The sequence below is a fragment of the Pleurodeles waltl genome, chromosome 4_1 (assembly GCF_031143425.1).
Source record: "Pleurodeles waltl isolate 20211129_DDA chromosome 4_1, aPleWal1.hap1.20221129, whole genome shotgun sequence".
NCBI classification, from domain to species: Eukaryota; Metazoa; Chordata; class Amphibia; order Caudata; family Salamandridae; genus Pleurodeles; species Pleurodeles waltl.
The window spans coordinates 1,008,379,231-1,008,395,580 of NC_090442.1; the positions used below are offsets into that span (position 1 = coordinate 1,008,379,231).

Consider the following 16,350-nt stretch of genomic DNA (forward strand, 5'->3'; position numbering starts at 1 on the left):
TCCAGTTGATGCCAGCCTAGGATTTATTCCGACGTGCACCAGAGGTGCCCCCTGAACCCTATCAGTCTCTTGGTGTGCTGACTGGTGAGCTTAGTCCAGTCTGCCACCACCAGAAATGTTTCTGAACCCCGAAAGATGAGAGCCCACGCACTCAGAGGTCAGAAACAATGCCTGCTCTGTAGAGGGATGTTACCACCCACTCCAGCAGGATGGCTAGCAGATTTGCATATCAAGATCGGGATATTCAAAGACCCTGCCACCTTTGGCATGCACAGCCCTGGCTTCTCCAGCCCTGGATGTAGCCAACCCCCACCCTGAGGCCCATTTGGCACCAGGACAGGCAGGAATATTAGCTAGTCAGCAGGTGTGTACAGCCCCTGGGATAACCACAGGCCTAAGCTGGGCTACCCAAGGTGGACACTTCAGGAAGGTTTCCACCATCTTGGTTTTGGTAGAAACTAGGTCTTCAGGACAGGGATATGCCCACTCCCCATAGGAAGTGGCCATAAGGGGTGTAGGCACCCCCAAGGGTAAGTAGCCCATTGGCTATTACCCTACACTCCCCTAAAACGGCCCTAAATTCAGTATTTAGGTGGCTTCCCAACACCAGAAGCCAGAGTCACCTGACAACAAGAAGAGGACACAGAAGAGCCGGAGAAGCGAGAACTGTCGGCTCTTTGTAAGTGTTTGGTGCGAAACCCTTCCTGCTTGCCTGCTGCCATCCCAACAATTGCGACATCACGCCTCTCCCTGCAGCTGTGGGGACTCCAAAAGCCTCGGAGAGTCTCCAGCACTTTGCAAGCACGTCAGAATCTCCCTTGGAGTGGAGGAGCCACTTCCCTGCTTCTTGCAGGCATCACCTGTAACCGTTCAGTCCACCAACCTGCTGACTCCTGGGTCCACTGTTGCAGCAGCTGTCCAGGAAGAGATCCCCATGCCCCAAGAAGTCAGTCCTGCCCTCCCACCAAGTGAGAAGACCCATCGGACCTGAGTTGCACCAACACCTAGGGTACTAGACCCCTTGCACCAACCAAGGCTTGTTGAAGCCCACTCTGGACTCCAACTGCAGAACTGAAGACCTGTTGGTGAGCTGCAACATGGCCAAGCCAGGAGAGACAAAAGTGCTTACACCTGGTCAGGTCATCCTTGATTTGGCAGTGTAAGGTCTGGTAGTTTAGAGTTGCAGATGCTTCTGCAGATGAGGCCAGCTGAATTCCCAGGTAAGGGATGGAAGTGGCTGCCCATTGGATTTGATACTGAAAGGCAAGCTGCGCCTCTGTCACCTGAGATAGAGGAAGTTTAAAAGCCTGTGATTTATGAACTTTGATATGGAACCCCATCGCTTGGCCAAAGGTCTCTAGTTAAACCAAGAAGGCAGGAAGAGGCGTAATCGGGTCTTCCAGGGCCACAATCATGTCATCTGCGTATTGGCTTATAGTGTGTTCTTCCCCTCCGAAAATTACCTCTTTGATATTTGGGTGATCGCAAACGTGATGAGCCAAAAACTCCAAGTATAACACAAATATCAGGGGTGAGAGCGGGCACCCTGGGGTGAGTTTCTGCATATGGGAAATGGAGTTGAAGCCTGTCCGTTCATGTGGACTGTCACCCTGGGTTGCCCATAGTTGCTGAGAACCCATGTGCGCAAGCCCTCGCAGAAGCCGTGTAGCCTTGTGTAGCAGTGTAGCCTCTAGATAGGGCCAGTGGACCCAGTTAGATGCCTTCTCAGCGTCTACGGCCAGGAACATTCTCTCCCGGTTGGAGCGCTGGGCTTTGTCTATCAGATGCATGCTACTTTTAGTGTTGTCACTACACTGTTTGGTACAAAGACCGCTTAACCTATGGCGACCTGGCCTGGCATAAGAGGGCCGGGTTGGGCAGCTAATATACTAGTGAATAATTTGATACCCACATTAAGGAGGGATATTGGGCATAGGAGCCACATTATTGTTTGTCTTTCCCTAGCTGTGGAATGACCACTATAGAGGTCCAACATAGCGGGTGGAACTGAGTCTGGGCCCACAATCAACTTGAAAAGTTGGATCAATATGGGCGAGCGTAGTGCAAAAGGTTTTATGAAAAAGTGCTGGAAAGCCGTCTGGTCCTGGGGATTTGAGAGGTTTCTGTCAAGCAATTGTGGAGATGACTTCTTCAATCTGGATCGGGCGATCCAGGGCAGCCACCTGGTCTGGTATCAGCAGCGATGTGCGCGCTTCTTTGAGGTAGAGGTCGGGACCTTCCAGGGGCAGAGTGTACCCAGTATAAAGATCCTTACAGAAGTCTTGGAAGGTAGAAGCCATTGGGCCTTCTCCCATGATTTCGAAGCGGTCATTGGTCCGTAGAGAGTGTACACCTATAGCCTGATGCTGCACCCTTAGTCTATTGGCTAAAAGTCCATCTGTCACCCCTCACATAAAAGGAGTATCGGAGCCGAAGTGTGGCTTTAACATGTCAAGTCCCGCCAGTTGTGCGGGAGCTGCTTCTAACTGCCGCCAGACTCTCAAGTGCCAGTACGTTTATGTATGCATTCGAGTTCCTTCATTTGCTGGTGTAATTGCTCTCTCTTATCATAACAGAATTTGTTGACTATTGCTGAGACTGCGATCAGTTTCCTACGAATGACAGTCTTTAGAGTTTCCCTTAGTGTGGAAATGGAAGTGTCCACCTTGTCGTTCAATGACAGGAAAGCCACCCCTTTACTAATTCAGGCCTTTGCAGTAAAGTTTTCTGCATACTGCATGCCCGGGAGGGACATCTCACCAGAGGGAGGGTCAGTGTAAAGGATACCACGGCATGGTCTCACATGGAAGGGGACTCAATCTCTAAAGCTGCAACTAATGTCCGGAGCGCCTGTGTACTCAGGAAGTGGTCTAGGTGGGCATATGATTTATGAGAATAAAATTCCAAGTATGGGGTTTAGTTCACACCAGAGATACTTCAAGCCCATCACCCGCTGCCAGTGTGTTCCCTCCTGGGACAGGGCCACAGTGTGTCCATAGCATTGGGCTGTTCTATCAAGGTTGTTGTTGAATACTAAGTTAACGACCCCCCTACCCCCTTGACACTCCCCGAGAAGCACCAGTCAGTCCTGGTTGGACATGACTTCTGCTACTCCTGCCCATCATTCGGGGCGTACAGGGCCCCTAGTGTAAATGTATGATCGCCTAAGCTCACTGTGTGCGCCAGTAGCCTGCCTCCGATTTCAACCAATTTGGATCCTACTTTGCCTCAAAAGGAGCGGGGCACTAATATAGCCACTCCCGCAGTCTTGGAGGAGGCAGATAAGAAAAATCAGTGTGGAAAGGTGCAAGAGCACAGTCAATGGGATGACCATGTGGTTGGAGCCCCAGCTTCCTTCCTCCGTAATTGACTTCGACTGTAGCCGAGCCAAAAAATGTATGTGTTGGAAAAGCAAGGTAACCTCATATTCTGGGTATTTACCCCCCAACAAAGAAGAAGAAACATTAAAAAAACACACAACACAAAAACATCTGTGACTGAGGGTGAGTGTTTGAAAAGTTTCAGCACTCTGTCCATCATCCTGTTGTGTTGCTAAAGTCACCCTAATTGGCCAGGGTATGCCCAGACATGGGTTCCTTGCTCACTGTGCCACTGGTTTCAAGCTAGTCTGGCTGATGAGGGGTGAAACCCACAATCCGGTCTCAGGATGCTTGTTTCCGGGAGGACATGGCCTGGCAGTCCGGGCTGGACTGTTCCCATGTGGAGCAGGGTCAAGACTGATTTGCATACAGCTGGGTCCAAACTGCGGTGGCATGGTGAGCAAAAGAACAATGTATTTTTTTCCCAGATCTGTGACTGGGGGTGTGTTTGAAAAGTTTCAGCACTTTGTCCATAATCCTTTTGTGTTACATTAACAAAAACAACAGGTCTCTCAGATGAGAGACCTCTAAAGGTATTAATCCCTACTCAGCCCTACTCTAAAGGTATTAAGAATGTCCAATAAGAATTAAGTTGTGAGGTTTGTGAGGTGGCTCAGGGTGACTGACCACCACCCAGCCCCCTGGCCCTCAGCAACAAAGCTCTTGGGAGTCTCCACGCACGCATGTTGTATCTGCTCCTGAAACATCACTGGACAGCGTCTCCAGCATCGAAAGTGTTTGTTCCTTTGCCAACGTAGGCCCTGGCAGGCCTTCTGGACTTGTGGGCTGGGCTGCTGGTCGCCAGTGAGGGAGTCCTCAATTCCCAGCAGCTGGCAAGTGTGTGCAAGGGATCGGAGTTGGTGGCGTTTGTCCTCTAGGCAGAAAATTACCCAGAACGGGTGGCCCCACAAGTATGAGAAACCCTTACTCCACAGGCAGTCAGTGGGTGGCAGTCTCAGCGTTTTTGCAATGTAACCTCTGATAAGGCTTGGTGGAGCATTGCTTTGTGCCCTCTGAATCACACAAGATGGCTGTCTCTAACCTTGTGCCAAATGTGTTTTTTCAGCTGAAAATCATGGACGCACACTAGTATTTCAACAGGGGGATAAATTGAGGTTTCAAAAGGCCCACTCTTTGTACGCGGTCAAGATGTAACTCCGTATCAGGAGTGTAGGAAAATGCCACTGTTGGCAAGGTCACCCCCTACTTTTTGCCTAGTGTTGATGCCAGCTTGGATTGGAAGTGTGCTGGGACCCTGCTAACCAGGCCCCAGCACCAGTGTTCTTTCCCTAAAACTGTACCTTTGTTTCCACAATTGGCACAGCCCTGGCACACAGTTAAGTCTTTTGTAAAAGGTACCAGTGGTATCAAGGTCCCTGTGACCAGGGGAGGTCCCAAAGGGCTTCAGCATGTGTTACCTCCAGGGACCCCTCAACCAGTACATGCACACTGCTTTGCAGCCTGTGTGTGCTAGTGGGGAGAAAAGACAAAGTCGACAGGGCACTCCTCTCAGAGTGCCATGCCCACAAACCACTGCCTGTGGCATAGGTAAGTCACCCGTCTAGTAGGCCATACAGCCCTAAGGCAGGCTGCTCTCTACAACAGGTGAGGGCATAGCTACATGAGCACTATGCCCCTACCATGTTTAAGTCAATTCTTAGACATTGTAAGTGCAGGGTAGCCATACTGAGTATATGGTCTGGTATTTGTCATTACGAACTCCACAGCACCATAACGGCTACACTGAATACTGTGAACATTGGTTATTCTCAGCACAATAAACCCCCACTGATGCCAGTGTGGGACTTATTGAAAAATGTACCCAGAGGGCATCTCAGATATGCCCCGGATGTTAGCCTAGCTGCTAGTACAATGCTGACTGGTCTGTGCCAGCCTGCCACTTCAAGACAGGTTTCTGACCACAAGGGGTGAGACACCAACTGACTGGGCCCCAGCCGTACCGGCCCGTCTCCTGCTTCGAAAAGCTGCAAGAAAAGAAGCAACGCGTTCTACAAGACCAGCGACCCCTGAAAAGCCTCCAGGGGACTGCCTGCATCACCGAGGACCAGGAAACTCCTGTGGACAGCAGACCTGCCCAAAGAAAAGACCAAGAAACCAACTTTAAAAGGACTCTCACCTCACTCCAGAAGTGTAAGTACAACTACACAGCATCTGACGCCCACAGCCCGTGTCCAGAGAAAGCAACTATCCAGAGAGGACCCTTGGCGACTACGATGACTTGTCTACCCTGGCCTGACCTCCCTGGACCCCCACGACGACACCTGCAGAGGGAATCCCGACTGCCCGGGACGAAGATATCCGACGCCTGGAGAAGCATGCATCCACAGCCCCCAGGCCTCTGAGAAACCGACCACCGGTGCAGCAATGACCAGCAGGCGGCCCTCACTCTTGCCCAATCAGTGGCTTGCCCGAGACACCCCCCTGTGCCCTGCCTGCAGCGCCTAAGTGACCCCCTGGTCCCTCCATAGAGTTCTGAGAACCCGACGCCTTGTTGGCACACTGCACCCGGTCGACCCGTGATGCTGAGGATGTGGTTTTGTGCCTTCGTGGGGCCCCTCCATTACTACTCCAAACCCCCTTGGTCTGCCCTCTGGCAACGCGAGTACCCTCTGCCTCCACAGGCGCCCACGTTATTTGGCTCCTGTTTCACCTCTGTACCTGGGCGGCCCTGTGTTGCTGTTGCTCAGTGTATTACTATGCAAAGTACCTTTCATTTAATGTACTTACCTGCTAAATGAATCTTATGGTTCTAAAAATAAAATAACAAAAATAATATTTTTCTATATAAAAACCTATTGGCCTGAAGTTAAGTCATTGAGTGTGTGTTTTCATTTATTGCTTGTGTGTCTACAACAAATGAACAAGTTACTTACCTTCGGTAACAAATTATCTGGTAGAGACTATCTAGCTGCAGATTCCTTACATTAGAATTCCCTGGCGTCAGCTTCGAATCCGGAATTATTCTGATGAGCAGTACCCTGCGTGTGCTGTCGTTCGGATCCACGTGCATCGTCCGGCTCCGTGTGGCGTCGTCAGCATCTTTGGAGCCGTCTGTGACGTTACGGTCTTCTATAGGCACCACCCCGGAGCGTGTACATCAGTTCTTTTCCACAACTTCCAACGCCAGAAGCGCAGAGTCATGGAAGAATCAACAATTACTTAATTTTCTTTTGATTCTTTGAGTAAAAAGATGTGCTCTTGAGAAAGGGAAAAAATATGAAAAACATAATGTATATATTCGCAGAGGGGGGAGGCTTGGGTGAGTGTAAGGAATCTGCAGCTAGATAGAGTCTCAACCAGATAATTTGTTACCAAAGGAAAGTCACTTGTTCATCTGATAGAGACTTCTAGCTGCAGATTCCTTACCTTAGAATAGATACCCAAGCTATAACCCCTGGTGGGCTGAGAAAATATACTGCACACAAGGAAGTCCTGCAGGACCGAGCAAGCAAAATGCCCCTCTGTCCTTAACTGGCTATCCAGGCAGTAGTGTCTTGTAAACGTGTGCAAGGAAGCCCACGTTGCAACCTGGCAAATATGAAGTATTGCCAGGCAGAGCTAACGCAGTGGTAGCAGCCTTCCCTCTGGTAGAGTGAGCTCTCAAGCCCTCTGGAGGCTGCTTCTTAGCCAAAGCATTGCAAATTGTTATGCACAGAACGACCCAGCGCAAAAAGGTTCGTTTTTGGTGTGCCCAACCCTTATTTGCACCAACGTACCCCACAAAGAGTTGGTCGTCCACCCAGAACTCTTTTGAGCGGGCAAGGTACAATGATAAGGCTCTTTTTGGGTCCAGCCGATGGAGACGTTCCTCCTCTTGGAGCAAAGAAGGTGGGCAGGGGGATATTCTGACCCAGATGAAAAGGGGTCACCACCTTGGGGAGAAAAGAGGCACGAGTTCTGAGGACTACCTTATTAGGATATATCGTGAGATATGGCGGTTTCGATGATAAAGCCTGCATTTCACTCACTCTCCTGGCAGATGTGATCGCCACTAAGAAGGCTGTTTTGATAGTGAGCAGCCGGAGAGGACAGTTATGTAAAGGCTGAAAGGGAGCACATATTATAAAAATGAGCACTAGATTAAGGTCCCACTGGGGCATAACAAAAGGCGTAGGTGGAAACATATGTACAAGTATTTTTAAGAATCTCTGCACAATGGGTGACTTAAACAAAGATAGTTGATCGGGCAAGCGAAGAAAAGCCGATAAGGCGGAAAGATAGCTCTTAAGAGTCCCTAAGGAGGAACCCTGTTGGGCGAGAGACAGAATGAACAGAAGAATATTAGAAAGAGTAGAAGAAAGGATTAATAGACCTCACTTTACAAATAGGATACAAAACGCTTCCAACAGCAGGCGTAAATCGACTTAGTAGAGGGACGCCTAGCTGCCAGAATGACATCACAGACCTCGGGAGGGAGGTCATAAACCATCAACAGTCGCTGCTCAATCTCTACGCATGAAGCAGCACAGTTGACGGGTTCGGGTGGAAAATCTTCCCCTGCTGCTGCGACAGAAGATCCTCCCGAAGAGGCAACCTGATTGGAGGACCGTAGGAAGTTGGCTCTGTGTATACTATCTCAAAGTAAGGGTTCCCCTTAGAGGTAAGATAGTGGCAATGTCAGGTTAGTATGTCTACCATGGCACTTAAAGATCATATCCGGTGCTGTACAACCACGAAAATTAGCTGATGATTCAGCTACTTTCATAGGCATAGAGCCTCCTGGTACAGTACCCACAGACCCACTCTGCCCTTACTGTTGTACACACACAGGCAATAAATGAGGAACACACACTCAAAGACTTACTCCAGGCCAACAGGGTTTTATATAGAAAAATATATTTTCTTAATTTATTTTTAGAACCACAAGTTCAAGATTTGAAGTAAATACATAAAATGCAAGGTACTCCACACAGGTAAGTTAGGAACTTTGAATTAGAGCAATAACATATACAGTTTTTGTTAAAATGCCAATAAGCTATTTTAAAAGTGGACAGAGTGCAAAAATCAACAGTTCCTGCGGAGGTAAGTATTAGTTAGATTGTGAGCTAAGTAAGACACTTACAAGTCTCAGTTCCTGGGCATAGGCAGCCCACCGTTGGGGGTTCAAGGCAACCCCAAAGTTACCACACCAGCAGCTCAGGGCCGGTCTCGTGCAGAGGTCAAAAAGGTGCCCAAAACACATAGGTGCCCATGGAGAACAGGGGTGCTCCAGTTCCAGTCTGCCAGCAGGTAAGTACCTGCGTCCTCGGGGGCAGACCAGGGAGGTTTTGTAGAGCACTGAGGGGGACACAAATAGGCACACGAAACACACCCTCAGCGGCACACGGGCGGCCGGGTGCAGTGTGCAATGCAGGCATTGGGTTTTGAATAAGTTTTAATGGAGGGACCAGGGGGTCACTCTAGCAGTGCAGGCAGGCACGGGGGGGCCTTCTTGGGCCAGCCACCCCCTGGGCCAGGCAGAGGGTCGCCTGGGGGTCACTCCTGCACTGAGGTTTGGTTCCTTCAGGTCCTGGGGGCTGCGGGTGCAGTGCTTGGTCCAGGCGTCGGGTCCCTTGTTACAGGCAGTCGCGGTCAGGGGAAGCCTCTGGATTCTCTCTCTCTGCAGGCGTCACTGTGGGGGCCCGGGGGGGGGGGGGGTAATCTCAGGCTACTCACGGGGTCGCAGTCGCCAGGGAGTCCTCCCTGTGGTGTTTGTTCTCTGGATTTCGAGCCGGGGACGTCGGGTGCAGACTGTGAAGTCTCACGCTTCCGGTGGGAAGAGTGAAGTTCTTTAAAGTTGCAAGAAAGTTGCAAAGTTGTTGAAGTTGAGCAGAGTCGCTGCTCACAGGAGTTTCTAGGTCCTTTGGTCCAGGGCAGCCTTCTGAGGCTTCAGAGGTCGCTGGTCCCTGTCGGATGCGTCGCTGGGTGCAGGTTTTCGAGTCAGGAGACAGGCCGGTAGGACTGGGGCCAAAGCAGTTGTCTTCCGTCTTCTCGGCAGGGCTTGTAGGTCAGCAGTCCTTCTTGTTTCTTCAGGTTGCAGGAATCTGATATCCTGGGTTCTTGGGTGCCCCTAAATACTAGATTTAGGGGTGTGTTTAGGTCTGGGGGCAGTAGCCAATTGCTACTGTCCTTGAGGGTGGCTACACCCTCCTTGTGCCTCCTTCCTGAGGGGAGGGGGGCACATTCCTATTCCTATTGGGGGAATCCTCCAAAATCAAGATGGAGGATTTCTAAAGGCAGGGGTCACCTCAGCTCAGGACACCTTAAGGGCTGTCCTGACTGGTGGGTGACTCCTCCATGTTTTTCTCATTATCTCCCCTGGACTTGCCACCAAAAGTGGGGGCTGTGTCCCAGGGGCGGGTATCTCCACTAGCTGGAGTGCCATGGGGCATTGTAACACGAAGCCTGAGCCTTTGAGGCTCACTGCTAGGTGTAACAGTTCCTGCAGGGAGGAGGTGTGAAGCACCTCCACCCAGAGCAGGCTTTGTTTCCGGCCTCAGAGGGCACAAAGGCCCTCACCCCAGGGGGTCAGAAACTCATTTCTCAGCAGCAGGCTGGCACAGACCAGTCAGTCGTGCACTGAGGGATTGGGTAAAATACAGGGGCATCCCTAAGATGCCCTCTGTGTGCATTTTTTAATAAATCCAACTCTGGCATCAGTGTGGGTTTATTATTCGGAGACGTGTGATACCAAACTTCCCAGTATTCAGTGTAGCCATTATGGTGCTGTGGAGTTCGTTTTGACAAACTCCCAGACAATATACTTAATATGGCCACCCTGTACTTACAATGTTTAAGAAGAGACTTAGACACTGTAGGGGCATATTGCTCATGCAGCTATGCCCTCACCTGTGGTATAGTGCACCCTGCCTTAGGGCTGTAAGGCCTGCTAGAGGGGTGACTTACCTATGCCACAGGCAGTATTTTGTGGGCATGGCATCCTGAGGGGGATGCCATGTCGACTTTGCCTTTTTCTCCTCACCAACACACACAATCTGTAATGACCGTGTGCATGGGTTAGGTGAGGGGTCCCTTAGGGTGGCACAACACATGCTGCAGCCTTTAGGGACCTTCCCTGGTCACAGGGCCCTTGGTACCACTGGTACCTTTTACAAGGGACTTATCTGTGTCACAGGGGTGTGCCAATTGTGGAAACAATGGTACATTTTTAGTGAAAGAACACTGGTGTGGGGCCTGGTTAGCAGGGTCCCAGCACACTTCTCATTCAAGTCAGCATCAATATCAGGCAAAGGCTTGGGAACTTCATGTTTTCTGGAGTGGCAAAAAGATGGAGCCAGAAATCAACCAATTTTTGGTAGATGCCCTGTGACACCTATGAGTGTAGCCGCCATTCATGATCCGCAAGGCAATGTCAGGTTAGTATGTCTACCATGGCACTTAAAGATCATATCCGGTGCTGTACAACCACGAAAATTAGCTGATGATTCAGCTACTTTCATAGGCATAGAGCCTCCTGGTACAGTACCCATAGACCCACTCTGCCCTTACTGTTGCAGTGCCAATTGTCACTGGTGTTGTTTTGAGAACCTGTAACTATTCCTCAATAATGGATGGGAGGAAAGCCTTTAGCGCCAAGCAAATCACTCACAACTCTAACAGGTTGATATTGAGATGAACTTCCATCAGAGACCGGAGTCCTCTGATCTTTGCTTGTCCCAGACTACCTCCCTAATCCAGCAACAATGCATCTGTAGCTACCCTTAGATCTGGGTGGGGCAGGGAGAGGTGTCTGCCATTCGTCCAACTGTGGTCCAGCAGCCACTAATGAAGATTTTCCACTGTTTCCTCAGACATTTGGATGTTATCTAAAAGGTTTTTGAGGTTCTTAGCCTACTGACATTTCAGATCCCACTGCAGAGCCCACACCTGCCACCTGGCGTGGCCCACAAGCATGATGCAGGAGACCCAGAAGACAAGAAGCCTCATAGATGCTCTTACTCAGACCCAAGTCAAAGATTGAAAAAACAGGATCATAGCGAATATCCTATACTCATTGAGGAAGAGAAAAGGTTTGGAAGAATACTGCATCCAGGATGGTTCTAAAGAAGAGAAGCAGTTATAAAGGCCTTTTCTAAGGTAAACTGAGCACAGTTCATGAAGGCACCCTTCACACACAAGTGGTAGAAATGAAACTTATGGTGGCGTTTTAGGGGGTGTGTTCACTGTGCTTTCACCTGATGGCTGAAGTGTAGGTCTTTTGAAATTAAATGAATGGGCTTCTTCTCTCATGTAAACAAACATTTTTTAAGCCTTCGTATGTACTACATAAAAGCAGTGCTTGCTTTTTCTGAGGCTGGAAGGCCTCCACTTGGTGAACAGCTGTGCAATTCAGACACTTTTTACTTAGGCCTACATTTTGTAGAGTGTCTACATATGGACCTCTTAGCAAGAAGAAGCTGGATCCATCATATATAATGTTGGTCACCTAAAGAGCGCATGTTATTGCCCACTGAAGTAAGCAAAGCAGATCCATCTGTGAATGAGCTATGAGATAAATAAATGTTTACAGTACTGGATTAGAACAGTCTTACTCTTTATTCAAATGATTCCACTTATATTTAAATGGATAATTAAATGGCAATTTTGGATCCAATATAAACAAAAACAATAGGAAATAGTGGATTGAAGTATAATTAAATTGACAATTACCTGAGAGAGGACAGCTGCTGTTCCATAATATTGGATTTTTATCGTCACAATAGATTCCTGGGCTTAAGGACCTTTCTTGAGATGGTGATTCAAACAGATCCATTGTTTTTGAATGTTCTTCTTCCAAAGCCTGCTTCAACCACCTCTGGAGCAATAAAAGAAAATCCATTTATCAAAAATAAGACAAAAAAGAATAGCCTTACCAAATCACTGTGTTGGCTTAGTTGATTTAATGACCACTTTGGTAACACCTTGTTTTATGGATTTTCGAGTGTCCAGCAAATTCCTCATTAAGAAATATCTGCTGATGACAGATTGGATTTTTAAAAATAACCGATCTGGTGCAAAGCAGCAATGCTACAATACTACCTTCAAATAAGCATTATGATAAAATGATATATACCTTGTGCCCTAACAACAACCTCTGTCCAACATCCCACCCACCTCCTACACCAATATATCTTTTTAGACGTATGCACCCCTCACCCATCCCCACCACCCTCTGTACCACATTCCCACCACCCACCCCACTTCCATCCCCCCTCCATCAGAGGCAGTGCTGCCTGCTGTCCTACAGTAGAGAGCCAGTGTTTGCATGAGCAGCTGCTCTGTGAGAGAGAAGAAGATAGCAAAGCCTTGGAATCCCCTGTCAGCCGCTGGTCAGCACAGACAGGCTGACATGGGGGGTCTGGTTGACTTCTCTTGAGTCTATGGACATTGGAGAGTGGTATGAGGGATGTTGGGGTGTCAGCCACCATTCCATTGCTTCAACTGGGTCTTGCAAGACCAAAGGGAGACCGATGATCAGCATCTGTCAAAGTATTTGTTTCCAAGCCCAGTTTTCTATTGCTCTGACATCAGAGTAGTGAATAGCTGGTTTTCTAAGCCAGCTTCAAAGCTAATGGCTTCAAGAAAAAAACAGTACACAACAAACTGAATAAATTGTTTTTTTAAACTTATCCAAAATGAACCTCACTCTTCACATCTGAGTGCTGCCAGTAATATGAGATGAACTGTGCACCGAAGTCGAAATCAGTACTTAGCAAAGGGTCAAAACAGTCATTCTTCTTGAGAGTGGCTGACCTATTTCTATACAGTAGGTTCGAATGCACCCTTGCTGTACGTGCAAGCCACTCACAAAGCACCTTAAAGCAGGGCATGACTCACCAGGAGACTGTTTATAACATTAACACTCAGTGCATTTGTAGGACGTTGCCTCTGTATGTACTATCTCAAAGTAAGAGATAGTGTGCACAGAGTCCAAGGGTTCCACTTAGAGGTAAGATAGTGGCAAATGAAAATGTCACTTACCCAGTGTACATCTGTTCGTGGCATCAGTCGCTGAGATTCACATGGTATGCATGAGCTCGCCATCTGGTGTTGGGTCGGAGTGTTACAAGTTGTTTTTCTTCGAAGAAGTGTTTTCGAGTCACGGGACCGAGTGACTCCACCTTCTGTGCTCATTGCGCATGGGCGTCGACTCCATCTTCGATTGTTTTCCCCGCAGAGGGTGAGGTAGGAGTTGTACTATAGTAATAGTGCCCGCGCAATGAAAAATGTAAGTATGTACCTATTAAAGGATTAAGTAATATATATACAAATGTACAAAATTGAAGGTAACTTCTGAACTGCTACAGGCTTCCGGGGAGGTGGGTGGGTCCATGTGAATCTCAGCGACTGATGCCACGAACAGATGTACACTGGGTAAGTGACATTTTCAGTTCGATGGCATCTGTCGCTGTAGATACACATGGTATGCATAGACTAGTAAGCAGTTAGTTCCCCATAAGCGGTGGTTTAGCCTGTAGGAGTAGAAGTTGTCTGAAATAGAGTTCTTAATACAGCTTGACCTACTGTAGCTTGTTGTGCGGATAGCACATCTATACAGTAGTGTTTGGTGAATGTGTGAGGCGTAGACCAAGTGGCTGCCTTACATATTTCTTGTATTGGGATGTTTCCTAAAAAGGCCATTGAAGCACCTTTTTTCCTTGTTGAATGTGCCCTGGGAGTAATGGGCAGTTGTCTTTTTGCTTTAAGGTAGCAGATTTGGATGCATTTAACTATCCATCTGGCTATACCTTGTTTTGATATTGGGTTACCTGCATGAGGTTTTTGGAATGCAATAAATAGCTGTTTAGTTTTTCTGATGTTCTTCGTTCTGTCAATGTAGTACATTAATGCTCTTTTGACATCTAATGTATGTAGTGCTCTTTCAGCCACAGAATCTGGCTGTGGGAAGAATACTGGTAATTCTACCGTTTGATTTAGATGGAATGGAGAAATAACTTTTGGTAAAAATTTTGGATTAGGTCGTAGGACGACCTTATTTTTATGTATTTGTATAAAAGGCTCTTGTGTTGTGAACGCTTGAATTTCACTTACTCTTCTTAGAGATGTAATGGCGATGAGAAAGGCAACTTTCCAGGTGAGGAATTGTATTCCGCAAGAGTGCATGGGTTCGAAGGGTGGGCCCATGAGTCTTGTTAGAACCACGTTTAGGTTCCATGAAGGAACAGGTGGTGTTCTTGGTGGTATAATTCTTTTAAGCCCTTCTATGAATGCTTTGATAACTGGTATCCTATACAAGGAAGTCGAATATGTAGTTTGCAGGTATGCAGATATTGCTGCAAGGTGTATTTTAATAGAAGAGAAGGCTAGCTTTGCTTTTTGTAAATGGAGCAAGTAATTTACTATATGTTTTGGAGTTGCCTCTAGTGGTTGTATCTGATTATGATGGCAGTACCAAACAAATCTTTTCCACTTACTTGCGTAGCAGTGTCTAGTGGATGGCCTTCTGGCCTGCTTTATGACTTCCATACACTCTTGGCTAAGTTGTAAGTGTCCGAATTCTAGGATTTCAGGAGCCAGATTGCTAGATTCAGCGATGCTGGGTCCGGGTGTCTGATCTGTTGGTTGTGTTGCGTTAACAGATCTGGTTTGTTGGGCAGTTTGATGTGTGGTACTACAGACAGATCTAGCAGTGTTGTGTACCAGGGTTGTCTTGCCCACGTTGGTGCTATTAAAATGAGTTTGAGTTTGTTTTGACTCAATTTGTTTACTAGGTAAGGAAGGAGAGGGAGAGGAGGAAAAGCGTAAGCAAATATTCCTGACCAGTTCATCCATAGGGCATTGCCTTGGGATTGCTTGTGTGGGTATCTGGACGCGAAGTTTTGGCATTTTGCGTTCTCTTTTGTTGCAAATAAGTCTATTTGTGGTGTTCCCCAGAGTGTGAAGTAGGTGTTCAGAATTTGTGGGTGGATTTCCCATTCGTGAACTTGCTGGTGATCTCGAGAGAGATTGTCTGCCAGCTGATTCTGGATCCCCGGAATAAACTGTGCTATTAGACCGATTTGATGGTGGATAGCCCACTTCCATATTTTTTGAGCTAACAAGCTTAACTGCGTTGAATGTGTTCCTCCTTGTTTGTTTAGATAATACATCGTTGTCATGTTGTCTGTTTTGACAAGGATGTATTTGTGGGTTATGATTGGTTGGAAAGCTTTTAGTGCTTGAAAAACTGCTAATAATTCTAGATGATTTATATGCAGTTTTGTTTGATGTATGTTCCATTGTCCTCTTATGTTGTGTTGATTGAGATGTGCTCCCCACCCTGTCATGGAAGCATCTGTTGTTATTACGTACTGTGGCACTGGGTCTTGGAAAGGCCGCCCTATGTTTAAATTTATACTGTTCCACCATAGAAGCGATAGGTAAGTTTGGCGGTCTAGCAACACCAGATCTAGAAGGTGACCCTGTGCTTGAGACCACTGTGAGGCTAGGCACTGTTGTAAGGGCCTCATGTGCAGTCTTGCGTTTGGGACAATGGCTATGCATGAGGACATCATGCCTAGGAGCTGTAGTATTGTTCTTGCTTGTATTGTTTGGTTTGGAGACATGTGTTGAATGACCCTGTTGAAATTGTGGATCCTTTGTGGAGTTGGCGTTGCTACTCCTTTTGTTGTGTCTATTATGGCTCCTAGATATTGCTGTACTTTGCTTGGCAGAATGTTTGATTTTGCAAAGTTGACGGTGAACCCTAAATTGTAGAGGGTTTGTATGACTTGATTTGTGTGGTTTGAGCATTGTGTGAGCGAACTGGTTTTGATTAGCCAGTCGTCTAGATACGGGAACACATGTATTTGCTGCCTTCTGATGTGTGCAGCGACTACTGCTAGGCACTTTGTGAATACTCTTGGAGCGGTTGTTAAACCAAAAGGCAATACTTTGAATTGGTAATGTATTCCTTTGAATACAAACCTTAGATATTTCCTGTGTGATTGATGGATTGGTATATGGAAAT

At 47.6% G+C, this 16,350-nt stretch overlaps 1 protein-coding gene across 5 annotated transcripts in view; it reads right to left on the reverse strand.

Annotated features, from left to right (window-relative positions):
* KMT2E (lysine methyltransferase 2E (inactive)) overlaps positions 1-16,350 on the reverse strand; it is a 1,466,695-nt gene that overhangs the window by 282,479 nt on the left and 1,167,866 nt on the right. For all 5 annotated transcript variants that reach the window (XR_011202375.1, XM_069229869.1, XM_069229870.1 and 2 more), the window contains one exon: positions 12,051-12,195. Coding sequence is in view for 4 of the 5 variants with exons in the window: in XM_069229869.1 (XP_069085970.1) it covers positions 12,051-12,195 (145 nt within the window). In the remaining variant the exon portion in view is untranslated. The remainder of the gene's footprint in view (positions 1-12,050; positions 12,196-16,350) is intronic.